Below are 26006 nucleotides of genomic sequence, written 5' to 3'. Positions count from 1 at the left end.
CGTTCTGTGTCAGCTATGTCATATGAATATGATAGTACGTCAAACGGTTGGAAGGTCACATGCGAACGAACGAAGTACAACAATATTGTGGTCATACTCATACAATACTCTCTTTCCTCGTGTTAATGTTATGTTATGTTTGAGTTCATCTAATAAGTATCTTTTCGATCTTGTTTGTGCCTCTTTATGTTGAGTCCGACTTCACGTTGCTTCTGACACTCCGGCTCATCTTTCATCCCTCTTTAGTCCTCTTAGTCCCATACGGCGCAGGTCGGCCCATACCTAATCTTTTAGTCCCTCTGGTCGGTCCCCCATTCGTCGTCGTCGTCGTCGTCGTCGTTTTCGCTGGTCTTGCGGAAGAAGAAGAGGCAGAAAGTCCTCGTGATAAAGTAGAAGGCACAGCAGGTAATCTCATTCCACTCCCATTTCCTGCTCCAGCTAAAAGGGGACTAGAACCCAATTTCGGACTACCACTCGTAGCTGATCCTGGTCCTAAAAACGGACTGGATCTTCTATTCCCATTCCCATTCGCGTTCGGATTCGCATTCGGATAGATCAACGGCGGATCAGGAGGTAATCCCAAAGTAGCCATGAAATCCAATGCATTTTGACCTCCTTTCTGGAAAGACGAAATATCCGTATCGACTTTCACCGGATCCGGGGTTCCGAAGGTGAAAGGTACCAAATCAGGTATATTTTTATTGGCCGATTTGATCTTTACAACTTCTTTCTGTTTTGCTTTTTCATCTCGATCTCGATCTCGGATTGTTCCTGATCCAGGAGCAGGTTGTCTTGATTTAGCTGCCACAGCCGCAGAACCCAGGCTTGAACCCAATCCCATTCGAGCGGATGTGAATCCCGATTTGACCGGATGAGCATACGGATTACTCCCACTCCCACTCCCATTGCCGTTACTATCAGGCAAGGCGTATTCGTCTGTCTCGGAAGCCCAGTATTCGGCCGCACGGGTCGCTTTGGTCACTTCTCGCCGGGCGAATCTGTTCGAATATTTATCTCGTGGTTCCGGGGCGTCCCATGTTGACATCGGAGGAGCGGCTCGAACACTGGATAAGCCATCAATGAATTAGCCTTCCATTCGGTCATTGACCATCAAGCCATCGAAAACTTGATTATTTCACTCACTGCTTCATTATCATTTCCTTAGCTTCATCTTCATCTGGATGAGGTCGCGCTAACATCGTAGAGATATATCGCCTGACGGCGAGATCCACATCGGGCAGATTCGTAGACAAAAGGCCCTGTGTCGTGTATGTATATCAGCTTGACTGGCTTCCATCGACCAAGACATTCGACTGACTGGCTGATGCCTTTGAACCATTGCTACGAATTCACTCGTCTCCTTATCGTTTTCTTCTCCGCCCATCATACGGAATTGGCAATATGACATGGTCTATTTCCTATCTCGTCAGCTTGCTGCAGGATCCAATCGCGTGAAGGTAATTTTGGATGCAAAAACTGACCAAGAAGTTCTGAGCCCTTGTCATTGCAACGTAGAGTAATCTCCTCTCCTCCGCTATTTCATGAGCCTCGACACAACGGTACGAAGGATAAGTACCCTGTTCGACTGCAAGGAAACTCTTATCAGCTACTGATTCGGAAATCCCTGGATCGGACTGCGACGAATGTTGACTCACCGGCAGGGATGAATACCACAGGCCATTCCAGGCCTTTGGCAGCATGAACAGTGGTAATTGTGACTTTCTGCAGCATGAGAACTGTCAGCTGAGCTCGGCCTAACTCGCAATTGAACATCTACTGACAGGTTTCTCCTTGTCATCTTCGCCCCCATCTGTATCAGTCGACAGCATGGAAGTCTGCAGGAAGAACGCTAATGGTGTCATACTGTCACTAATATCAGCCATCCATCATAATCAACACCTCGATTCGTAATTCACCTTTCAGTGGCATTGGCCAGATCATCCACTAGACCATCCGTTACTGCCGTCTTCACTCTCGGCTTGACATCCTCAACTTCGATCTTAGGTTTCGCGTCCACCTCTTCGTCACTGTCAAGGATCTCGATTACTCCATCTTCTTTCGAAGATCTTCTTCTGCTATTGCTGGTCCTGTTGACTTTGCCTTTCGGAGGCAAAGAGACCGAGGCAGATCTACTTCGACTTCTACTACTTTCACCTGCTGAAGATTGTCTTCTGAACAACGGATGGAATTGCCCCTCCGATTTGAGCTTCTCTTCCACTTGAGCTCGATTGACTATCGCTTCCACCGCGGCTGAATTGGCAGGCATAAATCCGTCGTCTTCTTCTTGTACACCGCCAGCTATGCGAGCTTGTTCTTCTGACACGATCACACTGTATGATATCTACACTGTCATCAGCTGATGTGCTAATGTGCAGGAACGAGACCGGCTTCCATAGTGGACATACTAATTCTTGAACATTCTCCCATCTGGAGTCGAAGTCTTGCTGTGAAGCCCGGAGGTATTCTTCATACCCGGTTTTCTCGATGACAAGGCGTATCAAATCAGCAACGGAGGAGCCCTGCATAAATCTTGTCAGCTTCGTGTGCGCTCAATCCTGAGACATGAGGAAAAGACAGCTGACCTTCTCAGCTGCTCTCCGCAATTTCCTCACCGCACCAACGAAAGTCCCCAGATTCCTCTTGATGCCTGCCTTGAGTCCACTGGGCAGCGGTTCTCCATCGATAATCCTCTCGCACAACTCCATAGGCGATATCTTCGCTGATTTGGCGGCGTTCAGGATGTCCGATACAGACTAACTCGATGGTCAGCTCGATAATCCCAGGTTCCGGAATGTCCCATGTGACTTGACCCTACCTTGTCACCTATCGATCGTTTAGGTACGTTGACGACTCGGACAAAAGCCGGCTTGAAAGCTGTCAGCTGCCGGTGAATTCACGTTGGAACAGCCAGCTCACGGTGAAATCGGGATTGTCCGCCAGCTGTAAATACGCCAATAAATCCTTGACTTCCATCCGCTCAAAGAACTTGTGTCCCCCTACAATCCTATTTGGTATACTATCTTTCTGCAGCGTCGACTCGATCACTCGCGAGAGTGCATTGTACCGTACTATCAATGATCCCTTCAGCCTACATCTGGTGCAGACCATAGGTCGACTTACGTAGGATCGCGAAATCCCCATAATTGAGCGTGCCGCCCGAATATGCTATAAGTCTCTTGATCTCCCAAGCTATAAAGCTCGCTTCTATCACTGGAGTGCTAAAGACTTTGAGAGTTGCAGGGGTACTTCGTGGGTGGGATGTGAAAAGGTTCTTTGGTATTCGTTCACGATCTGTCCAAAATTTCAGCTACATCTAGCCTTACTGCTATTTGGATCAGGCTCACCTTGTGATACGACTGCATGAGCTGCTGAGAGGATCGATCCTGTCGAACGATAGTTCTCCTCAAGATAGATAGCCTGCACGCCGGGGAAGTCTATACTCGGAGTAAGTCATTTGTGAAAGCGAGATCAAGGGAGCATGCCTGCTTACCGCTAGTCATCTTGTTCAGATTCTCAATCTCTGCGGACCTCCAACCGTATATCGACTGATCCGGATCCCCAACTACACTGACTCCTCCATGAGCTTTTGCGAAACACTTCATCAGCTCGTATTGCGTGATATTTGTATCCTAAGAAGGACCTAGTATCAGCTCGAGCTGTACACGCAATACAATTGTTGTCGCGGGAAAAGCAGTAGCTCACTTGAAACTCATCCACCAGGATATGTCTGCAACTATCCAATATCCTAGGAGCCGTCCTAAACAGTCTCAAGCCAAACACTAGCAAATCATCAAAGTCCAGCGAATTGCTCTCTCGCAGATTCGCTTCGTACTCCGCATAAAGCTCTGCTATCACTGCTAATGTCGAAGTCGAGGATGACGGGTCTTGTGCTGCTCGAATGGCCATCTGATCAGGTGATTCTTCCTTCGCTTTGGCCTTGCTTATCTCAGACAAGACGGCTCCTTCCTTCAAAGCGATCCGGGACGCCTCTAAGGACTCTTTACGTGCCTTGAGCAGCGTCGACATAATCTTCTTGCTGCGACCGCATCGTCATCATGTAGTCAGCTTTACATTCTACTGAGGTCAGGGGGATACGGCTCGGCTCACCAGTCCTCCGCATCTGCGATAATGAAGTTATTAGGTATGTCAATAAGCTGAGCGTATCGCCTTAGGTATTTAGCACAAGTAGCGTGGAATGTGCCTTTGTTGACGATTGACTGTTATTAGCTGATGATTCTCGACGCAGAGGGGATGCAATTCAGCTCACCCAATACCAAATTATCAGCTTGTTTTTCCCCCAATAAACTTTGTAATCGCTTCTTCATTTCCCGCGAAGCTTTATTGGTGAATGTGACAGCGACAATCTCGTACGGCCTAAAATCATGGTGTTGGACCAAATATGCGACTCTGGAGGTCAGGACTCGTGTTTTGCCTGATCCTGGACCAGCCAGAATCTGAAGCGGTATCTCAGGCGATGAAGTTACGGCTGGACGCAGACACGGTTGGGTTAATGATGAGCGGACAGTATATCCACTTTAAGTGTTTAGCACTGCTTAGCTCACCTTTTACTTGAGCCGCATTGAGGGAAGCCAAGTACGGATATTTGGCTTTGTTCGATACAGAAGCCCCGTTGTGAGCAAGAGCCAATGAAGAGGGCTTCTTGTCCTCCATATTGGCAAATGCGAAGGACCAATCGTTCTGCGCTGAAATGGTATGGTCTGTGGAAGGAAGAAGTGAACGTGGTATGAAATTATCGTCGGTTCATTTCATGCCATTTCCTTCTACAGTACTTTGAATCCAAAACATTACTTGATTGCTTGTAACACACGTCATGTCCGCTCGATCTCATGTTTACGCATTTACCGATCGACAAACCACACGCGTGACCCTGGAATCGTGGCATCCGCATGGAAAGCCGTTTCTAAGCAAGAAATACAAATTCATCGGAGGATTAGGATTCTGAATTGCAAATTGATTTGTATGTGCATTTATGTGCATTTGTATATATTTGTATTTGTGTATCTCAAAGCTTTTCCCGAAATTACGGAACTCTTCCGCGTCGTTTCTTTCGATAACAATAATAAATCGACAAGTACCTAGTTTGCGTTTGCATCTTCGCATAATCAGATGCGTCCGCTATTATAGAAAGGCCCATACGAACATACAGAACCGAAAGATCATTCAGACAAGATGCCTCTCAGAGTCTTGGCGCTTTGCGGATTCACTCAGAACTCTTACATATACTCAAAACAGGTATGCCGGCCTCCACGTATCCGCATACACTTCGTTTGGGTTCCAGCTAAATCTTGAAGATGCCTTGTGATAGCTCGGAGCAGTCCGAAAGACATGCAAAGACGTTGAATTTGGTAAATTATCTCATGGCCAGCACACATGCCTTCAGCTGACCGGACCCTCTGTAATGCGCTACATATACAGTCTTCCTGGAACCTCCTGTCGTAGTGGAGAAAGCCGATTTGCCATGGTCCGATAATCTAGATCAATTCGGTTCGAATGCTACGACCGACGAGACTGCTCAGACGCCCGAGACTACACCGCGAGCATGGTGGGTCACGGCCAACGAGATGAAGACGTATCGGAGTGAGTAGAGCGAGCCTTACTTTGTTCTGTTCTGTCCTGCTTTGCTTTGCTTGGACATACAGCCAATCATACAATTAAGCTTACCAGCCTGTATGTGTGTATTATTAGAATTCGATGAGACTGTTGCTTATTTGCATGATTACCTATCGAAAAATGAGCCGTTCGATGTGAGCCTCATCTCCGACGTCCGCTTTCAGAAGCATGATTAGGAAAGCTCATGATATCTGATGAGCAGGGCATAATGGGATTCTCGCAAGGAGCTGGTATGGCAGCTATATTATCTGCACTTGTGAGTTACAACAATAAGCAAACCCCATGATGTATCGACTGTAGAAAAGAGTCCATGCCGATGCTAACGTTCCATCGGTCGATTGTCAAACATAGCTGGAGAAACCAGGGTTACATCCGAATTTCTCTTCCGAACCACCTTTACCGAAATTCAAATGTACGTCAACCTGTTTGTTGTTGTCGTTGTCACTCGCGTTATCGCTGTCCTTGTTATGGTCATGGTTATGATTGTCCTCAGCTACACCTGCTGTTATGATCTTAGTGATGATCCCAGATTCGCTAGCTGATACCAAAGACATCTGTGCTTATTACGTAGTCGCTATCTTCGTGGGAGGGTTCTTACCTAAAGCAGAATCACACGACTTCACACCTTATTTCCCATTACCAGCTTCCTTACCTACCTTGCATGTCTGCGGGAAGAACGATACCCTGATAACGATAGAACGGAGTCAGACGTTAGTGGACAAATGTGAGAATTCGCGAGTGGAGTTGCACGATGGCGGTGAGTTCACGATTCCCAGTACCCAAGAATGTTCTATTACGCAACATTGTTAGATATATAGAGGAATCTACCTAAGCGGTCTTTCATGATCCAAGGGTGAAATCGTGCACTTCACTGACGCCAAGATCGATGTCGTTCAGGCCACTATACACCGTCGAAAGCTTCATGGCGACATTTCTTCAAGTGAGCTTGTTGTTTCTTTTGATCTGATTGCAGTAGCTATTGCATTTTCCATCCTCCCATCTCCGACTGAACCCGGATAAAAAACACGAATGAGCTTAGCTGACGTTGACTTACGCGATACTTTTCAGCGCATACATAAATTCCTTCGGACCAGACGGGAGTCAAGGAGATGTACCGCCCGTCAATTCATTCGGACCATCAGGAGCAAATACGCCGGTCAATTCCAAAGGAGGGGAAGCTACACCGCGACCAACTACCCCAACCAACAGCTAAACAATAATAGATCCTCACATCCTCGGACCACTCGACCCAGATATATAGAACACATAGATGTACTCGGCTCATTCTCATTTGCATGCATGCTGGCGTTCACAGTGTAGAAATACAGATCGACGAGTGACCAAAGCTCTACCAAACACGGATGACTGAACCATAAACTGATGATCGAGCTTTATATCACCTCTACCTGGAAATCGAAACCCTCACAGCTCTATGATCACTCCATCTACCTGTCCATCCTGCACTATCACCTTCTACGAAATTATCTATACAAGCGTAGTTCTGTATTTTCCAACCTCCCCTAGCTCTGGCTCTGAAGAATTGTATCCTCTCATGAACATCCCTATCCGCGTATGTGTTTTTATTCGCGTCTTGAATTCCATTCCCGCTTGATTGGTCTCCCCCTTCATCTTCTGCCTCACTCTCGCTGTGACTGTGTCCCGTCGGTATCTCCCCACCAAGCATGACGAAATCTATCCTAGTCTGATTCTTGCTTCCCGGAGGCACGAAATCCGTGTAAGTATGTTCCGGTCCATATGGCCGCGTTTGCGCTGCACCTCCATCTCCATCTCCTCCTCCATCCGGTCTTTTCAAGTGGGTGTACGAGTCGAGGAAATAAAAAGAAGGTTGATTAGATTGTAAAGCGTGGGGAGAGGTTATATTTCGATATCCCTCTTCGGTGGGTGGTGAATCTGGACAAGACGAATATGATTCAACGGGAGCAGCGTCAGCCTCAGCGTTAGAGTCGGCGTCTACGGTGTCTGTCTATTATCTCGATTGTTCCCGTAGGTATATTCGCGTTCGCATGCGCGAGGATCCACGTATTACCATCACCATCGCCTTCACCAACACCACTTCGACTGGACTCATCTAATGAACCTTTCTCTCCACTCTTTACTCTTCACTCTTATTCGACACTCGACACTCGTCACTCGTCACTCGTCTCAAGCTTGGAAGGACGACTAGCGGCTATGTACTGTACGGTACTCACTGAAATCACCAAAAAGAATCACCGGACCTTCCGCCCTTACTTGCTCTTCCCGCTCCACCTTCTTAACCCATTCGTATATTTGCGACCTTATCAAGAGACTACTTTGTGCTCTGGCTTTCAGGCCGAGATGATCGTAATGCGTATTAACGGCATGAATGAGACCCCTATGCCCGTCCCCTGTGTCTTTACGTGGTTTTGAGGCTGTCCGTCGTCGAAGCGTGAGGAAAGTCGCTATCCTCGGTAATGCCTATCGATTCGATTGATCACACGTGTATCAAGTTAGCGTCGCATCTCAAACATACTAGAGTCAGCAGTTCAAAGAGCAACGAGAAGTACAGACAAGAGTCAAGAGCCAGCATATAGTCGACGGGAAACGAACAACCATGTGCTCTTCAAACTCACAGCATCCCATCCTTTGGACGGTCTTTCCGGAGTGGGCGATAACCAGATAGTACCCCATTTTACCAGTCCGAACTTCCTCTGATCGTAGAATATCGGACTATATTCCCCAGTTTGTTGCCCATCATCCCTTCCTACACCTACATGACCATAATTGCTCCCAAGCAGGGATCGAAGATCTAGTAGTTGGCTATGCAGGACTTCTTGGAAGCCTATGATGTCTAGGTCGCCTGTACTGAGGAGACAGTCTATTAGGCGAGTCTTGCGTTCCGCCCAGGGTTTCTCGCGATACGGATTGGCGGGGAATGGGTTTGGGATCATTGAAGGGGTGGTAGATTGAGTGCCGTTGTCGTACCGCCTACAATCACAACCCAGGTCACTAGTCAGTCGAGTTAAATTCAGTGGAATGCAGTGCATCTCAGTCAAGTGCAGCGTTATGAGAATATTGATCTGTATCTGAGATCATTTCGCGTGATACGTGTCAGATGAAAATTCGAGTGGGGAAGGAGAATGGATCGCTGCTCAGCTCACACGTTCACGGTTGCTAAGTTAATTTCCTCTCTTTCGCGCGCTTGAGCATGCACGTCGGGCGAGGCTGCTCCGTGAGCTGGTAAGAACATAGGATCGATGCGAGTCACCATATTTAGTCATGGGGTCGAAGAAGAGTATATTCCTTTCAACGGATTATGACCAATTGCTAGGAGACGAGCTAAGCTATACTGTATATAGACTGCGAAGGGAGAGTGCGTCCATTTGTCCATCTCGGTGACTGTTATCGCCGGTATGACAATGGAGACCCCACATTTTGACTAGCTTTAGCGAGTTATCGCCCACGTGTTGGCTTGTTTTCAGGTGGGTGTCTCTGTGTGTGTCAAAGGAATCTACAATACAATTTGTTTCTCTTTTTTTGGTCATTAGCTGTGTTACGGAGAAGATCAAAGCGAGATCGAATCTTCCATCGCAGTCTTCGAGCTCGAAATCAGTGTCAATCATCTCTTGCACTCGCCGCTGGAAGCTCCCAGCCGTCCCTTTTCAATTTATTGCTCAACATCCCTCTTCGTGCCTCTTCGTCACCTCACCCAACTTGAATTAGCTCTCGAATATCAAAGGCGAATTGCGACATGATGGACATCGAAGTTGACGGCGATATCAACAGTCATGGCAAATATACAGGCAATAGGGGCACCAAGCATGATGGAAGTACCTCAAATGGACATGCACATGTCATCAAACAGAAATCAGATGACAAGTAAGTCCGACCCCCAAGCGGCTAGCCTGGTCTCCCATCCTCGTGCTGCTCGTGCCTCATGATTGAGACGCTGGTTGCTGATCAATGAACGGCGGATGGCGGACAAATAGGAAAGATGGAAGTAACAAAGACCACGACTTTTACTTCAACTTTTACTCGTCTTTGCAGAACCAGTGAGCGTTTCTCTCACCTTATATCTTACTGGACTTTCAAGATATTACACACTTGAGGAAAAAGCTGACCATACGATGTGGATGTGGTCTAATAGAGCCAATATGATAGGTGATATATCCCGAACAGGGACTTACAGGAAAGCTATATTAGGAAATGCCGAAGTAGCGTTCAAGGATAAGATCGTCCTTGATGTAGGTGCAGGTGAGTTTGAAAGGGTCTGATTCCTTCAGTTTACCCCAATATTTAGATGTGGCTCTGTGATCACCTGCGCTGACTAAGGCCCAACTTTCGCATTTTGATCTTCGCTGTAGGCTCCGGCATTCTATCGTATATGTCTGCTCAAGCCGGCGCGAAAGAAGTGATTGCCTTGGAGGCTTCTTCGATGGCTGAGAAGATTGAAATTGTACGTCACATACACAGCTGTGTTCGACAGTACTACAATCTGAACATTGAGCTGAAATGTTGTCGTGCAGTTAATCAAAGCTGCCAATGCCGGGAAGAACAATGCGCATCTGAAAGATCGTATACGGATCGTGAGAGGGATGGTAGAGGACGACACAGTACAAAGACAGGTTCTTGAACATGGGAAAGTGGATACGATAATTTCGGAACCGATAGGGGTGATGCTCCTGCATGAAAGAATGGTGCGTTTTGACATTTGGAACCGAATATGGATCTTGCGTAATCTCCTGCTTGTGCCCTGGACTAACGTGATTCTCTCGCTGGGACAGGTCGAATCATTCATACTAGCCCGAGATCTCTTCCTGAAACCAGGCGGCCAGCTTCTCCCCTCAGCAGGCCATGTGTTCTTTTGCCCGTTCTCTGACGAAGCGCTGTACAATGAGACGGATCAAAAGGCCCAATTCTTCAATACCACGCTTTTCGGTAAGTCACGCATCATGGGACAAGCCTTACCTATGAGCCGCTTGTAATGCTGATGATTACCTTTAGGCACCGATTTTAAGGAGTTATATCCTGCTGCTCGCGCCGAGGTATTCGGTGAGCTCCTCCCTACTGGGCTATTCGTCGTCCTCATCCTGAGCTCCAGCTGATATGTGACGATGCACATGCAGCCCAACCAGTCGTAGGCATGTTCCCGCCCACTTCATTGATCTCCACTCCCTGCGCACCCAAATCTTTCGACTTCTATACTTGCACCAAGGAAGATCTACTCGAGTTCTCCATCCCGGTCGATTTCGTCGTTCATCGTACAGCCTTGATACACGGCGTGAGTCTAATCTGACTTGACTACACACTCGCCATCTATGGACCAGCCTTCATCAGTTGGACTGAGCTAATTTTGAATTACGTATCGATATAGCTCGCATCATGGTTCGACCTCGACTTCTATCCTCGTCCACTGCCTCTCACCGAAGACGCCGCATGGGACTACCCCATAAATTCCGGGAGCAACTGGCAATGGATGTCTCAAGAAAGTCCGCTCAATCCGGGTCCTACGCCCGCACCGCCCAAAGACGGGTTAGCAGTGAAACTCTCAACTGGTCCGAGCGGTATGTCATCTGTGTATAATCCCCTTCACCCTTCGGACCTTTCCACAGCTCAGGGGATATAAGCTGACAGCAGTGCTATCCTTCACATCAACGCAGCCGCCAGGACACATTGGCAGCAAGCGCGATTACTCCTGCCTGAGCCATTAGCAGCGAACAAGGGCGAACGACTAAAAGGATCTATCCATTTCAAAGTCAACGAAGCTCGCTCGTATGACCTCGTGTTAGAATTACAGATAGATAGACCCGGTCCAGAATATGATCCGAATCCGCTCAGAAGGAAGGCAGAATATCAACTACAACAGCAATGTTTCAAGTGAGTTGATTACAATTTACCTATCCACCCCGTCATAACGTTCTCCCTTGGCATTCCTGTTTTCATCGTGTGCAATGCTCGCTTTATCCGAAGTAAAGAGTATCAGCTGATGCATTGCACATTCAGCTACTCGTATAACCCTGATGCGTCGCTAAGTGCTCTGAGTATGGCCGCTGGGTTATGAGGAAAATCTGGGGCACGTGTCAAACAGTCGAACGAGTGTAGGATTAGTCAACATATTCATATCATCACCCACGGAACAGAGGCGCATAGGAAGACAGAGGATAAAAAGAAGCCAACAGCAGAATGTTGGGGACATACGGACACATGACATGGTTCGATAATCGGAGCCCGGAAAGCGGAAAGCGGAAAGCGGTAGTCCGGAAGGGCAGCTCAATAACTTATCATATTTTATACCTATACATAGCAATATCCCTTGAACATAGATATCTTGTACATACATACCCTGCATGAATGATGAAGGATGACACAGTATACTGGAGTAATGATAAATAAATGGAGCTCGTCTCCGATGCTCTGGCATTTTCACTTCATGCCAAGCAGAATGGTATAGTGTATAACGTATATACAGCGTTCCAAACAAAATCTGAAAGGTCTGAGCATTTTACAATGATCGTCCATCATACTGTAAGGTCACCCAAAGACACTAATCACCCAAGGTTATTCATAATCATGAATCATGCGTAAGACGAAGACGGATTCGTCTAAACTTCATCCACACTCGATAAACTCTCTCTCCTACTCAAGCTCGACCCGCTGGCTACACTAGCTACACTGCTCGGACGTCTGACTAAGACAGGCAAATTAGTTCGTCTTTCCACTTTCTTCCCATCTAAGCCTGACTTCGCAACGCCAGTCGTCGATGTCGATGGCTGTTTGTTATGAATCGTACTTTCCCCAAGTGGCGCTCTGGTCCTTGCGATCGGGGTAGCAGCATGGCTTTGACTATGACTCAGGTTGGAAATCGTATCTCTTCTCAACCTGGACTTGGCGGCTGCAGTTGAAGCTGAACATGCAGTCGATGAAGAGGTCGAAGCAGAAGTCGAAGTGGTTAAACGTCTAGGCAAGGTGAAAGAGTGATCCCCTGTGGAAGGTGTTGGCGTATATGGTATTCTGGATGTAGATTTCGACATCGATGTAGGATTCGCGTTGGAGCCTGAACTTCTCACCGTCGAAGTCCCCGTAGAGGTCAAATAATTCGCTCGGACAGTAGACGATGTCGATGGAGTCGATGGGAACTTTTTTTGGTTATGGGAGTGGATATTGTTCCTCTGAAGAAGGGTCAATTCCATTTCTTTACTTTCCAACGCAACGTTCAAAAGCTCTTTATCCTCTTCTAAACCCCTCAGGCGCTTTTGCAGCGTCTCATTCTTGAGTGTTTCTTCAGCTGACGATTGTCGGAGTAGATCCACTTGATTCTTCAACTTGGTTTCCGACAATTTCAGATCATCGATCACAGTGATGAATCTGATCAACCTGGATTGAAAGTCGGTATCGCTTTGCTTCTCGCATTCCATTCTGATCACTGACCGTTTGAGGGCTTCTTCTCGGGCGGTCAACTTGATTTCCAGATCGTCAATCTGTTCTCTCAATCTGCCATTCACTCTCTCAGAGTCTTTCATCTGTCTGTCGAATGAGAGTTTTGCATCGGTCCATCGTTCTTCGAACTGGTCAATCGACACTCGTAATGCCGCCAATTCAGCCTCTTGGGTCCGGATCAATGTGTTCTTGAGATCCATCGAAGAGTCACGATCTTCCATCTCCTTCTTGAGAGTATCTACGAGGTGACTCATCGAAGAAAGCTGGTTCTCCAGGGTGTTGATCCGCGCTTTCAAGTTGCAGACGGAGTCGTCGTCTACCGAGTTCCGGTTGATCATCTCGATAAGCTACGATAGATCACAACCTTATCAGCTGATTTCTGTTGTTTGTTCCCCAGTCAGCTCACCTCCTCTTTCTCCTCCTCCCAACCTCGCTTCTCCTCCATCAATCGAGCAATCATCTCGGTACTTTGTCTTCCAGCCCACTCCCTTTCTGCTGCACTTCTAGTCGTCTCTCCAAGCTGTTCGTGCAATTGATTGATATCCACTTCCGCTTGGAATCTTCTTTCGTTCTTCTCAAATCTGCTCAACTCCAACTTCTCTTTCAGTTCCGATACTTCCTGTTGTACCTCGACAACTTCTCTCTTAGCGGCTTTACAAAGATCCTTCGTCTCGGATAGTTCCAAAAGGAGTGAGTCAATCTTGTCGTTCTTTTCAGCCAGGAACAAGTTCAGCGACTCGGTCGTTTGTTGTGAAGAATTGAGCTGTTCTCGTAAGGAGGCCAGCACAAATTCTTGCTCATGCAGGTTCATCTCGGCTTCTCGAGCGATGTTACGTTGATCTTCTACCTTGTCTTCACATTCAGAAAAATCATTCTGCAGTCGACCAATCTCCAGGTCTTTCTCCTTCAATTGGTCCTGATAGCCTCGTAAGGCAATCTCAGATCCGAAGGTTTGTTCCGTTATTTCGCGTATTTGAGTGATGGTCTGAGTCTTCTCGGTCATATCGTTATGTGCGATTTGCAGTTCCTTCTTGAGCGCGTCAACTTCAGTCGAGACTTCAGCATAGGATCTGTTCTTCTCTTGAATCGCTTCCTCCAACTCTTCGATTTTGCGATCTCTCTCGAGTAATACCGAATCACGACCCTCGATTTCTTTCTCAGCCCACTTGAGCTCCCTCCTGAGCTCAAAAACTACACCTTCCATCTGCTTTTTCTCCTTTTTGAGGTTCTCGCTCCGGATGTGGGACCTTTGAGACTCAATCTTCAGTCTATCATTCTCTTCCTTCAGCGCCGTCAGCTGTCCCTGGTGTTCCTCTTTGCGATTCAGCAAAGCAGCGTTCTTCTCTTCCAGCGAAGTGCATCGTTCGGCCAAGGTGTCGTGTGCGACTTGAAGACCCTCGAAGAATTCCTCGTTCTCTTTCATGGCCTCTCTCAGCTGGCTGATGGCTGTCAGATAGAATCGTCATCAGCTACCGCTTTGTCATCTGAAAAGTCACATTGAACAAACTCACTTGTGTCTTGATTTGGCGATCTTTCTCTCCAAACTTCCAGCTCACTTTGCTTGACTTGCAAATCGAAGTTCACCATCTCCGCACTCTCTGCTTGCCTAGCCAAGCGAAACTTTAAATCCTCAATCTCGGATCGGAGGATGTCCATCATGAATCCCTCAGCTTTACTCTGTTCGTTTCGAGTTTCTCTATCATCGACTAGTGCTGCGATTGACTTTGTGACAGCAAAGAGAGGCGGTGCGGACATGTGTTTGCGTCTGATTGTTGGTGAAGATGAGGCAGATCTAGGAGCAGGGGGCAAAAGCAAATTCTGAGCTTCGAGGGTAGGTGAAAGCGGAGTGAAGAATCTGGTGTGCGTGTCGACACTTGTAGGATTGAGCGGGGTATGCTGGAACGAGGTGGAGTGACCTTCGGAGTAAGGTGATTCAGTGATCTTGGATAATTCATGGGCTTCATAACCTTCTAGTCCATCATCTTATAATTGCTGTTCTTCCCTCTCTTGCTCCTGCTCTTGCAGATGAAGATGCTCATCTGCCTCTTCAGGTGTCTGATGTGTGTCTTGCAGAACATGATCATCGCTCAAATGAGATTCGTCCGCTTCGTTAAGTACTTCTTCCTCGATCTCGAATTTTGGTAGACTCGAAGTACCGAATGCATCGAGCGACATTCTCTTGGTCACGTTGGCGGACAACTTCACTTCAAACGGCGATGAAGATCGTTTAGCTGCTCTAGCGAACTCAGCTTCGCGGCTTCGGATCGGTTTACGCATGGGTGAACAAGCGGGAGACGATTCGGCTCTTCGGTGTCTGGGTGATTTACTAGGTGATGGCGCCACTTTTGATGGCGTCGTCTCAGGTGAAGGGGACACAGCTGGATATGTATCTCGGGAGAAGAATCGTATGGCTGTATAGCGCCAATGTCGTCAGCTTGTAGTCCTGACAAGGATCAAGAACCATGCTTGGATTGTACTCACCATCTGAGCCGTGTTGTGCGCCATCGGCATCCTCCTGTCTGCCGCCAGGAGTTCCAGGTGGTGGAATCACATTATTGACGAACAAGTCCAGCCCATCATCGGCGTCCTGCTCTTCGTCTTCGTTATGCCAATCAAGTGCCTGAGCAGATGGGACTGCAAAGTCAGTCGAGAAGAATGTCGAGGAGTCCGCATAAAGCGACTGGGCGTATAAGTGAGACTGGGGGATCGCCTGGGCATGCTGAGGCATCAGAGGGTGTCTTGGAGGTGAATCTGCTGGTGTAGACAAATGACCTATATTCGCAAGCGCATAACCATAAGCATGCGCATCATTACCTCTGCCATACACAACCGTTGAAAGTGGCTTACGAATCTTGCCTTTCGCAGGAGTCAACTGATGATTGAAGCTCATATACCTTCTTCGGGGACTACCTAGACCCAAGCCAGATTCAGATCGTCTTCCGGGTGGCGTCTGAGCTGGGAGGTCGATCTCGAATTTCATTCTCAGCCTCATACTTTCCGGCGTGGGGAAATGATCGTGATCTATCGACTGATTCGGATTGACGCATGAGATGTCTTCAGGTCTAGGTGAAGGTGCGGGTTTTCTTCTGATAGAGATCTGTTTGTTGCCGCTGTTTGGACCGCCGGCGGAACCCGGTCTGATAGCTGATGCTGATACAGACGATGAGCGGGATCTGTCCAGATTGAGCTGATTATGAATTGTACTTGGAAGTAAAGGATGTGATGGGATAGGGGGAATATCTTGGTTGTCTAAGTTTTCGTCCACGATTTGGTGGTCAGCTTACGGGTCACATAGACATTCACAGCACATGAATGGAGCTCACCTCTTATTTCATCGCTGAGCCTCATATCTCGTGGTACACTCTTGCTCAACTTCAAGCCATTCTTCGTCAACTTGCGGCCATCCCCTCCTTGCCCTTGCTGAGGAGTATCATCGTTAAAATTCGGTAAAGACGGGATGGGCTCTTCGTTCGACGCCGATGCATTCTTTCGTTTCTTCTTAGACTTGTGTTTCGATTTCAAAGCTGATAAACTCGGATGATGGGCCAAGGACCTCAGTATAGAAGGTGTCCTGCGATGTCCGGAAGTGTAGGTATGGTATTTGTTATCGGGAGACGAGACAGTGAGCGGTCGACCAGGGGGAGGAGGAGGGACTGGACTGGAGAGATATCGTTCGTTCTCAGAGGAAGAGTGTGGATAAGTCGTATCAATTGAGTATTGATGAGAGCCAGAACCAGAGTAATATCCGGACCCGCTCTCGAGCGAGGAGGAGGGCCTAGTATCGAAAGTTGGAGTATAGTTACCATGATGAGTATGTGTAGTGGTAAGGGTAGGAGTAGGAGTGGGAGTAGTGCTGGACCGAAGGGAGGAAGGGGGTCGATGGAATGGGTTCAAACGATGGATGATGTCCATCGTGCGGTTCTGTCTGGTCGTACTTATGAGAGTTCTTTGAGAAGGGTGTCGTTTCAGTGATGTGTCGATGGATATCGTGTCCGATGTTGAGTATGTCATTCAATTGGTGCGGGTAGGAGATATCAGTATCGTCAAGTGTCAAGTAGAAGGTCGTTATGAATATCGTTAATAATCGTCAATGGAAACTGAATGAGTGAAGGGGTCAATCAAACGACATGATTGATAAAAGCAAGAACGATCACTCTGTTACGTTCATACTATATCATGCACCGCATGAATTGTTGATCCCTCAACGTTGACCTCTGCTTCGACCTGGAAAATCATCACTTACCAGCACTGTAGAATATCATTCAACGTTTACATCCTTCCTTCCCTTTCGCCTGGACCACCTCCACCTCGTTGACTCGACGAGCTAAGGCCAAAGCGTCAATTGTTCGATCATTTCGCGGCCCGGGATAGTATGACATGTTATGCATGAAAGGATGATCAAGCATGTATCAAAATCATTCGTGGGTTATGTTTATACACATGAGCTCATCTCTTCCCCTCCTCAGCCTAATATACCCGTCCTCATCATCTTCAGGACCGAGCAGAAACAGATCTCAGAACACCTTTCCTCCTGCGCCTACATCCGCTGCTTGATAGCCTTCGTGATCTGCCTAGCATATATCAGGCAGAATCCCGTAGCGATAGGTAGAGCAGTGACCATCAACCAGAATCCGACAAATAGTAAGATCGGTAACCAAAAGAGGTATAACATTCGATCACCTGTACAATCATCACAATCACCAGATTAGCTTGCTTGTCAGAGCTTCGCGCTTCTTCACTAAAATCATCGGACGGCTTTGAAAGTCAGACCGATCAATGAACCAAAAACTCACGCTTGACATGCTTGACCACTTTATCAGACGGACTAGCACTCCCACTCCTTCGTCCATCTTTCATAACCTCCAATGCACTGGACGTGGCCGCCGAAATACCTCCTGCTCCACTAGCAGATTTCCTCCTTCTGTGAGTCGTCGACGACTTCTTCGATGCGTCGGCGTCCACATTCACATCGTTTTGTCTGTGTTTGGACGACGAGGTAGTTTTCGAGGGTGATCCAGTGACTGGGTTATCGGCAGTCGTAATTCCGCTCTGTACTACTGCATTGAAGGCAGCAGCAGCCATGGCTTGAGTAAACAATTTGACTTCTTCAGGATTAGTAGCCATCTTCGAGATTGTTTCCCATGACGGAGCAGGGAAAGCGACCCATCCCTGATGTTGCGCGTCTTTCTCAGGCGTATCGGTATGGTTCTGGGTGGGCGGAGTGAACATGTTATGGGGTATTGGTAATCTGTCCCAAACCGCATTAGGGAGTTTATGGGTATTCGACAATGTTCGTGACATCCAAGAAGCGTTAGAAGCGGTATCTTCCTCAGGGGAAGGGCGAGGGCGGGTATGTGCGTGAGGTGCGTACGGGGGTGGTGGCACATCAGTCGGAAGGGTATCGCTAGATTGAGATTGGGGTTCCTTTGCCGTGGCGGTCGCGGTTGTTCCAGTAGAAGTAGAATGTATGCTTGGTCTTCGAGACTTGACGGGTGATCTATCCTTCTGAGGTGATTTGCTTTGCCTTTCTTTACCTTTACCTTTTCCTTTTGACTTGGCGCCAGCAGCACTCTTCCTACTTTGCTTCCTGGACAATCTGATCTTTTCAAGCTGTTCCAGGGTGTCCTCGACTTCCGATCCCGAAGAAGGGTTATCGTCATCAATTTCACTAACCGCACTTCCTTCGTACGATCTGGCCGACGCGACGTCGATGTCATGCTGATGGATCACCTCCTTGAAAGAAGCGGTAGTTGTGGTCGACCATACGGCCGAAAGGAGTAGAGCCTCGACTTGAGAATGCTCCGAATATTTCGCCAGATCAAGCGGCATCTCACCGTAAGCTGTGGGTCGGTCATAGGATGCACCAGCTTCCACCAATACTCGAGCACACGTGTCTCTGCCACACAAAGCAGCGAATGCCAAGGGGGTGTATCCATTGATATCCTGCACATCGAGGTGCGCACCTATCACAATCAACCTCCTTGCTAATCTATGGAAGCCCATCACAACCGCAATGTGTAGAAGAGTTTGTTGAGCTTCGTTCTTGTAGTTGATTGCTCCGCTTGCACGCAACGATCCTGGCGCATTCTCATCGATGGAAGCCAAGAAGTTGATGACTGTCGACTGGAGACTATCATTCGAATTTTCTGCCTGACCATTTTGGCTTGCGTCACTTTTGACCGTCTCGTGTGCAGCATCGCCAGGGGAAGGACCAGACATGGGCGAATTCGAGCTTGATCTTTCGCTCCATTCGCTATTAGTCGCTGATCTGGTAGCGACGTGGTGCGCAAGTCGATAGGCAGCATCGCTCGATGACCCGTTGTATTTATTTCGCACTTCCAAAGCCAACCTCATTCTGTAAATCGTTTCGTCAGCTCTGAGTACCGGTGCAAGTAAACGTTTTAAAGCAACGAGCACTTACAGATCTTTGTCCATCTCATTATATTTGAACAGTTGACTATTTTGACCAGGTAATTTGATGGCGCCTTGCACAATCACCTCGACTTCACCAGGGAAGCTCGACGGAGGTAGTTTACATTGCACGAAGCTGTCGCTGACAAACTCCGTTGAAGCAGGTCGTTGACCAAATACGACAACCATACCAGGAGAGAAAGCCTTCCCAGCAATAGCAATCTTCGTGCCTCCCGCCATGGGTCCATCTCCTGGGATGACATGAGTGATCTGGGGTTGCGAGGGCAAAGCCGCCATCGCAGCTAGCATTTCTTGTATAGTCTGGTCTCGTTGGGCTTGAGCTGTAGGTGAGAGATCTATTCGGTTGGCAGTAGGTGATAAGTGAAGATGATCGAATGGCAGCGGAGGTATATTCGACCCAGATGGCGGGGAGATTTGCGAAAATTGCTGCGCTTCATGCTGCTGATTCTGCATGTTAAGGAACATACCGAGATCCGGCTGCATTTGTTGCTGTTGATGTTGATTGGGTTGCTGACGGAATGGATTGGAAACATCCGCATGTTCACCTCCTGTGTAGTCTAAGAACTGATCGATATCCGTAGTTGAAGCGGGAGGTATACCGCTCTCACTGAACATGGCGGACGAGCGATCTTCGCCAAATCCTGAGAACACAGACCCTCCGTCGCTCATAGACGAGATGGAAGTATGACTTGAAGGCGCAAAAATATCTTCTAATCCACCCGTCATAGCGCTCGACATCTCGACGTCAGTCGTATCGGTGTTGCTGAAGATCATCGAAGGCTGAGCACTAGTTGGCTGCCCAGTCAGACCTAAAGTCGACATAAAGTTGTTGGGTGACTGCATCGAATTGCCAAATAGCATGTTGTCATGGCCATTGAGCGGCATTTGTTGCGGCGGCGGATTTGTAAGATTAGGAATTTGAGTGACATGTTGGCCGTTGGTCTGAAGCCCATGATTGAAATCTACATTGTTGTTCATTGCAAACTGAGGTCCTCGTAATATGCCGGGACTGACGGTGTTCAAGTTCTGCTGTATCGTGAAATCCATGCCATTCTGTTGCGACGGCCTCTGCGACATCACGTCCTGTTGCTGATGGAGCGATTGTAAGGATGTAGTCGATCCTTGCCGTTGGAAGCCGTTTGACAGGAAGTTATCCATGGGAACAGTGCCCAAAGCAGGTGATTGCGAGGGAGGTCGTTCATACGGTTTACCGGCTCGTACAGAAGGAGTTTGCTTTTGCAATACGGCTCCGGCTTCCGAGAATGACTGAACACTCTCGCTTTCAGATGGTGCCGGCGATTGTCGTCTGGAAGAAGCAGCACTCTGGCGACCCTTTCTTTGCCGAGGGGCAGTGGATTGAGAAAGGGAAGTAAGACCGTCAACTTTGGATTTCGTCTTTGGTTCTGTTTTGTGATCATCCGTTATTCGTATGGGTTTTGTGGTCGAAGTAGCGATAATTCTTCCGTCCCATGTGCGCAAGGTGAATTTAATCTTAAATCCAACTTTTTCGCCATGACATTTTCCGTAACAGACTACCCTAAATGGTAACCAATTGCAGCTACCGTCCTCCATCTTCACTTCCGGTGGCGAGTTGAAGAGTACGATTTCATGTCGCCAGTCCCTGTGATCAGGATCCCATGGTGGTTCCTCGACTACTTGACCTGTCCTGTGCGGATCATACTGATCTGGGTTCTCGCCCGTTATGAAGTCTTGCGACGGCGAAACAAGGGAAGGACGAGGTTTCGGTTGTGACGAAGAGGTATCGGAATCAGAATTAGGGTGTCTTTTCCGGTTGACTTCTTTCGAAGCCCTCCTTCTAGCTTCCCTATTCCGGCATCTTTTGCATACGTAAACCCTTCGTCCATTGTCTCCTGACATGTATACAGCGGTTTCGACGTAAGCTAGATGCTCTTTGGAAATTGGTCCGGCTTGAAGTTGCTTTTTCGAACTGGCCTTCGTGGTCGTACCTGCTTGAAGGCGCAGTCCATGAAGAGTAGCGATACGTTCGAAAGCCATGAGAATGTTTCCGTTAGGATCCCGCGGAAGAAGAGGATGGAGGGAAGGATGTACAGCTGGAGAAGGTGAGGAGGGTATTGGGCAGAACCGTAGGATATCAATGATGACTCGGATGGCGGTCTCTACTCTAGACTTGTCCGAAAATTGAGGATCACCTTGTAGCAGCAGCTGATTTGAGCTGTTCCTACTTGTCAATTCGTCTAAGCCTGGCGCAACTATAGGTGCTTCGGAGACCTCGTACATCCTTTTTGGTGGATCGGACCTCAGTCCTCCCTGACTCTGAGACCCATTGGCACTGGATTGCACAGAATGCTGATTTGCTGCAGATGGCGGTAAAGGTGGTTCTGTAGGTGCATTAGCTAATCGCGAAGGGCCGACGGGCGGTGGTATAGAGTGGAAGGGTTGCGCCTCTTGAGAGTGAGGAACTGGTTGGAAGCCTTGAATTTCCTGCTTGACTTGAAACTGGGCTGTATTGTCTGGCTGAGTTTGCTGCAGGGGTATACTAGGTTTGATATCAAGCTGAGGTCCAGTGGAGGGGAAGTAGTTGTGTTGATAGCGATTTGCTTGGGCGTTATGCGAGAAAGATGTCGAGGGGGAGCTGCTATCTCATATCAGTTGACGCTTAGTAACAACTTGAAGCGGCTGTACTCACCTCGAATAGTTGTTCATCAACAACGCCTGCATCTCTTGCATGACATCATGCGGTGATCTATTATACCCTTCATGGCCCAGAAGCTGACTTTGACCTGATCCTTCGCCCCCATTCAAAGGTGGGTCGGGTGAGGTGGAGGATTTAGGGGGGAAGGGTGATCCATTAGCTCGTGTAGTCGAGGTGGATTCTGTCGGCGGCATCTCGCGGGAGTCTCGCAGACCTGCGACCAGTCGAAGAAGAGAGGTCGACTATATCTATTCTGATGTGTCGGCTGCTCGAATGGGAGAGAGTGACATCGACGAAAGGTACTGGTGTTAAGCCGATTGAGAAGCCGGGAGGAGCCAAGGATAAATGGAAAGTATGATGTTTCGAAGATGGTGAGATAAGCAGAAGACACGTTTCGATGCAGCGGCCCTATATTGGCAAGTCGAGATCAGGTGACGGACAGATTGCTGGAACACAAGTGATGCAAGGTCAGAGGACGGAGAAAGAAAACTAACGCAATTAAGAAGGTGGAAGTACGGCACACAGATCCGAGAGAGCTATAATTTTTGGGTTGGCAGGGTGGATACTGGTGCGTAGGTGTGGTGAAGAATGCGTAAGAACACCTCGGGAACAGTGAAGGACAGTGAGAGATGTGATGGGCGGATGAAAGGTCGATTATTGTATTGCGTACGCTTTGACGTTTATGTGCGCCGATTTTTCTCGGTCTTTTCCTATCCTCTGTTCCAACCTTGTGTCTATACTCCTATCCTGGTATTCACAATATGTATTCGCCTTCTAAGTGTCCCGCTACTTATCTCGGCGTTGTGTTCAAGGGCGATTTGGTTTGATTAGAGGAAGCGTGTTTTCGATAAAAGGTGAAACACCAGGTTGAATAGGGCTGAGAAAGACCTTGGAAAAAAAGTATAATGATCGGTAGTGGAAGTGCGTATACGTGTTATATCCGATATATAACCGTTTTGATGGTTATCTCTGGCTTGCTTTTGTCTTCCTCTTGCCAACTGATGAATGGTTGCGTCTTGATAGGCTGGGAAGTAGTGTAGAGCGAGTGAACGAATGCCGAGAATATGGTTGTATGGAGTGAGGATCAAAAACCTTTTTCAATGGGAATCCGTGCCTTGCGTGTATATAGGTATTTCCTGTGGTTGATGGACTCGATTGTCTCACTAGTCCACTTCCAGCTAGCTACCAGCTAATTATGTCTTACTACGAGAGCACAAACATGTTGCTCGAAGGGCTTGATGTGCGGTAAGTGTGTTTGAAGATATGATGATGTGGACAAGATGTGATGTTGTGTAGAGCCAAAAGAGATCTGGAGTGGGTGTACAGCGAGATGATGCGTTTCGCGTCAAGGGCAATTCCAATAGCCGTAGTCTGATTCATCATCCATAGAATCCATACATCCAGTAGAAAACCCAAGCAAAATGTCAAAAGCTTAAATTTGCATGTACGGGGATGCATAGACTCGGTGGCAAACACTACAACCGAAAAACTGGATTTTCGAGCAAAAGAGAAGACCGGGAGACGAGAACTCAATTCGTACCCGTCGTGTTTTCGGTGGCGCCTGAAGATCCGTGCGTATGTGCGTACAAGTCTACAAGTCCTTGTATGCTGATGCTAATACCAGTATCTCCACAAAAGGTCCTCCTTCTGACGCCCAAAAGTGTATGGAACAGAACATGATCAGCTAAAGCACTGCGGACAAGACAGCAACGACATAATAACTTAGAAGTCAGCATAAGTGAAATATGCATGTGTTTCGTTGTTTGTCTATCTCATATCTCTCTCAACCAGCTCTGAAGAGGTTGCAGGTTATTAACCCTTTTGAGGCGTGTGAAGTTATTGCAAAATCGGTTGTGTGCTAAATTTCCATAACCGCAAATGAACAAATGCACATCGCATCAATCTGCCACTTTCTGTCCTTCCGTGATCGGAGCTTTTGATGCACGTGGTTGACACACAACGATGCCGAAGATCTGCGGAGTCTCCAAGGGTGATCGAGTTTTGGTTCAGAGGATCAGTTCGGGTGGATGTGTGGAAAGAGAGAGGCAAGTGGAACTGATTGAACAGTGTAACATGCACGAAGGCCGTCTCAATTGCTCTGCAAGGTGCCAGTCAGCATGTCGCCTCCGCTTGACCTCACACCTGTCGATAGGCTGGAGTTCCTTATTCTGGTGGACAATTGTACGCCTTCACCCTACCTATAGATCCGACTCAAGCTGATGAGTATGTGCGACAGTCGTAGAATGGTGCGGGACTTATTCTAACATCGGAATTGAGCCTGAACCATCTAATGATTGACCAGGCTGTCGACCCTACCTCCGGGCTTCACGCATGAGCTTCCCCAACATATGCTGGACAAGCATGTACCGAAGGACGAATTGACGGGCTTACCAATCGTTGATCTGGATAACTATTGTTGTGGCGCACATGGATTATCCATCCTGATTGTGGGTCCAGTCTCGGCTGACTCAGGAGGTGACATCAACGGGACTAACCCCAGTGCAGAAAACGACCATAGGAGACGAAAAAAGTACCGTCTTATTCGATTCTGGTCCAGATCCTCGCTCGATAGAACGAAATGTCCAAGCTATGAAAGTTGACTTGACGGAGTTAGACGCTGTGGCTTTATCGCATTGGCACAGAGACCATTCTGGCGGTATCCTCAAAGCATTAGAGCTCAGGCAAGATCAACTACGAAAACGACAACGGGAACAAACCAATTCCTCGACTTTACATGAAAATGATCATGAGTCTAATGAAGATGAGACGGTCTTAGTTGATTTACATCCTGATCGCCCTATACGGCGGGGTATATCCAGACCACCCGACTTCATCCCTATATGCTCATTACCGCCAGATCCAACTTTCGAGGAGATCGAACAGCGCGGCGGCAAGGTCCAACTCAATAATCAGCCTCATGAGATTCTAAATAAGAGGGGCGAGAGGACCGGAATAGGGATAAGTGGGGAGATCAAGAGAGTGACGGACTTCGAAGTTGGAATACCTGGAGCGTTGACTTGGATGAAGGATGAGAATGGTGGAGGTGAAGGAGGATGGTTCAACGATCCTGTTAGTTGAGCGATCCTCAGCTCCGCCCTCAACAAGGCGAAGGCTGCTGACGCGATGGGAATATCACAGTTGATCAAGGATGAAAGATACGCTGTGGTGGATGTGAAGGGTCACGGACTGGTAGTCTTTAGCTCGTGAGTCAACTTCATCGTCTCAATTTCTCCCGTCGCAGAGGAGACTTTCATTGCCATCCACATATACAAATAAATACCTACTGACAATCCAAGGGATATAGCTGCTCCCACGCAGGAATATGCAATGTCATCCACTCTCTACAGCCTCTCAATCGACCCATACACGCAATTGTCGGCGGACTACACCTAGCTCCAGTCGACAAACAACCCGCAAGACAGACCGTGGATTTCCTATCGAGACGTCTAGAGCCTGTGCCAAATTACATTCTACCTCTACATTGTACCGGACTGGAACCTCGAGCGATGTTGCGAGAGGCACTAGGCAATAGAGTCGTACCTTGCGGTACAGGTATAAGCGTCGTGTGGACAGGGACTGACGAAGAGGATGAGCAAGTGGAAGACGGGTTCAGGATCGTCAGTTGATCTGTGTTTCGGTGGATCCTATGTTGTATAGTGCTTCGTCAATAATTATCAAGCATACATGTGTAGTCCCCCACGAAGTCCAATGAACGGTGCTTCATCCTCCAGACAGGTTCTGCCGGGTATCCGAGGCGTAGCGCTCGTTGCCCAGGCTACTTTACCATTGGATCGGCAGTGCCGGTTTTGTGGCCTCGTCTCGTTATCTCCAGATCCTTTGAGATTCGTAGAAA

General features: G+C 47.9%; 8 protein-coding genes across 8 annotated transcripts; 3 read left to right on the top strand and 5 right to left on the bottom strand.

Annotated features, from left to right (window-relative positions):
* Positions 1 to 232: 232 nt before the first annotated feature.
* Positions 233 to 4671, bottom strand: I303_102906 (uncharacterized protein; the record flags this gene model as incomplete). Its single annotated transcript, XM_065968651.1, has 18 exons — positions 233 to 1064; positions 1144 to 1259; positions 1319 to 1411; positions 1482 to 1585; positions 1656 to 1722; positions 1782 to 1863; positions 1917 to 2341; positions 2406 to 2519; positions 2583 to 2753; positions 2816 to 2866; positions 2917 to 3068; positions 3121 to 3291; positions 3345 to 3434; positions 3491 to 3629; positions 3703 to 4036; positions 4108 to 4201; positions 4268 to 4486; positions 4563 to 4671. The coding sequence occupies 18 exons, from the start codon at positions 4669 to 4671 to the stop codon at positions 233 to 235; spliced, it is 3363 nt and encodes a 1120-aa protein (XP_065824723.1).
* Positions 4672 to 5190: 519 nt separating this feature from the next.
* On the top strand, positions 5191 to 6844 carry I303_102905 (uncharacterized protein; the record flags this gene model as incomplete). Its single annotated transcript, XM_018406252.1, has 9 exons — positions 5191 to 5253; positions 5327 to 5366; positions 5437 to 5598; positions 5707 to 5765; positions 5834 to 5887; positions 5983 to 6043; positions 6203 to 6388; positions 6529 to 6571; positions 6700 to 6844. The coding sequence occupies 9 exons, from the start codon at positions 5191 to 5193 to the stop codon at positions 6842 to 6844; spliced, it is 813 nt and encodes a 270-aa protein (XP_018264746.1).
* Positions 6845 to 7033: 189 nt separating this feature from the next.
* I303_102904 (uncharacterized protein) lies at positions 7034 to 8881 on the bottom strand (the record flags this gene model as incomplete). Its single annotated transcript, XM_018406251.1, has 4 exons — positions 7034 to 7542; positions 7842 to 8088; positions 8244 to 8598; positions 8772 to 8881. 4 exons carry the CDS (start codon positions 8879 to 8881, stop codon positions 7034 to 7036), a joined length of 1221 nt encoding a protein of 406 aa, XP_018264745.1.
* A 483-nt stretch (positions 8882 to 9364) lies between these two features.
* Positions 9365 to 11671, top strand: I303_102903 (uncharacterized protein; the record flags this gene model as incomplete). The annotated part of the gene is made up of 11 exons (XM_018406250.1): positions 9365 to 9489; positions 9600 to 9662; positions 9758 to 9864; positions 9975 to 10066; positions 10137 to 10307; positions 10395 to 10548; positions 10615 to 10662; positions 10737 to 10891; positions 10985 to 11174; positions 11271 to 11487; positions 11614 to 11671. 11 exons carry the CDS (start codon positions 9365 to 9367, stop codon positions 11669 to 11671), a joined length of 1380 nt encoding a protein of 459 aa, XP_018264744.1.
* A 541-nt stretch (positions 11672 to 12212) lies between these two features.
* I303_102902 (uncharacterized protein) lies at positions 12213 to 14802 on the bottom strand (the record flags this gene model as incomplete). The annotated part of the gene is made up of 3 exons (XM_018406249.1): positions 12213 to 13394; positions 13454 to 14493; positions 14559 to 14802. 3 exons carry the CDS (start codon positions 14800 to 14802, stop codon positions 12213 to 12215), a joined length of 2466 nt encoding a protein of 821 aa, XP_018264743.1.
* Positions 14803 to 15030: 228 nt separating this feature from the next.
* Positions 15031 to 16959, bottom strand: I303_102901 (uncharacterized protein; the record flags this gene model as incomplete). The annotated part of the gene is made up of 4 exons (XM_018406248.1): positions 15031 to 15458; positions 15529 to 15819; positions 15895 to 16296; positions 16371 to 16959. The coding sequence occupies 4 exons, from the start codon at positions 16957 to 16959 to the stop codon at positions 15031 to 15033; spliced, it is 1710 nt and encodes a 569-aa protein (XP_018264742.1).
* Positions 16960 to 17584: 625 nt separating this feature from the next.
* On the bottom strand, positions 17585 to 22347 carry I303_102900 (uncharacterized protein; the record flags this gene model as incomplete). Its single annotated transcript, XM_065968650.1, has 4 exons — positions 17585 to 17727; positions 17841 to 19402; positions 19469 to 22096; positions 22148 to 22347. 4 exons carry the CDS (start codon positions 22345 to 22347, stop codon positions 17585 to 17587), a joined length of 4533 nt encoding a protein of 1510 aa, XP_065824722.1.
* A 1923-nt stretch (positions 22348 to 24270) lies between these two features.
* On the top strand, positions 24271 to 25779 carry I303_102899 (uncharacterized protein; the record flags this gene model as incomplete). Its single annotated transcript, XM_018406246.1, has 6 exons — positions 24271 to 24334; positions 24390 to 24399; positions 24456 to 24600; positions 24659 to 25222; positions 25292 to 25356; positions 25458 to 25779. 6 exons carry the CDS (start codon positions 24271 to 24273, stop codon positions 25777 to 25779), a joined length of 1170 nt encoding a protein of 389 aa, XP_018264740.1.
* Between the last annotated feature and the right edge of the window lie 227 nt (positions 25780 to 26006).

This window comes from Kwoniella dejecticola, chromosome 3, assembly GCF_000512565.2.
Source record: "Kwoniella dejecticola CBS 10117 chromosome 3, complete sequence".
Taxonomy (NCBI): Eukaryota; Fungi; Basidiomycota; class Tremellomycetes; order Tremellales; family Cryptococcaceae; genus Kwoniella; species Kwoniella dejecticola.
This window is presented reverse-complemented; position numbering and strand designations above follow the sequence as displayed.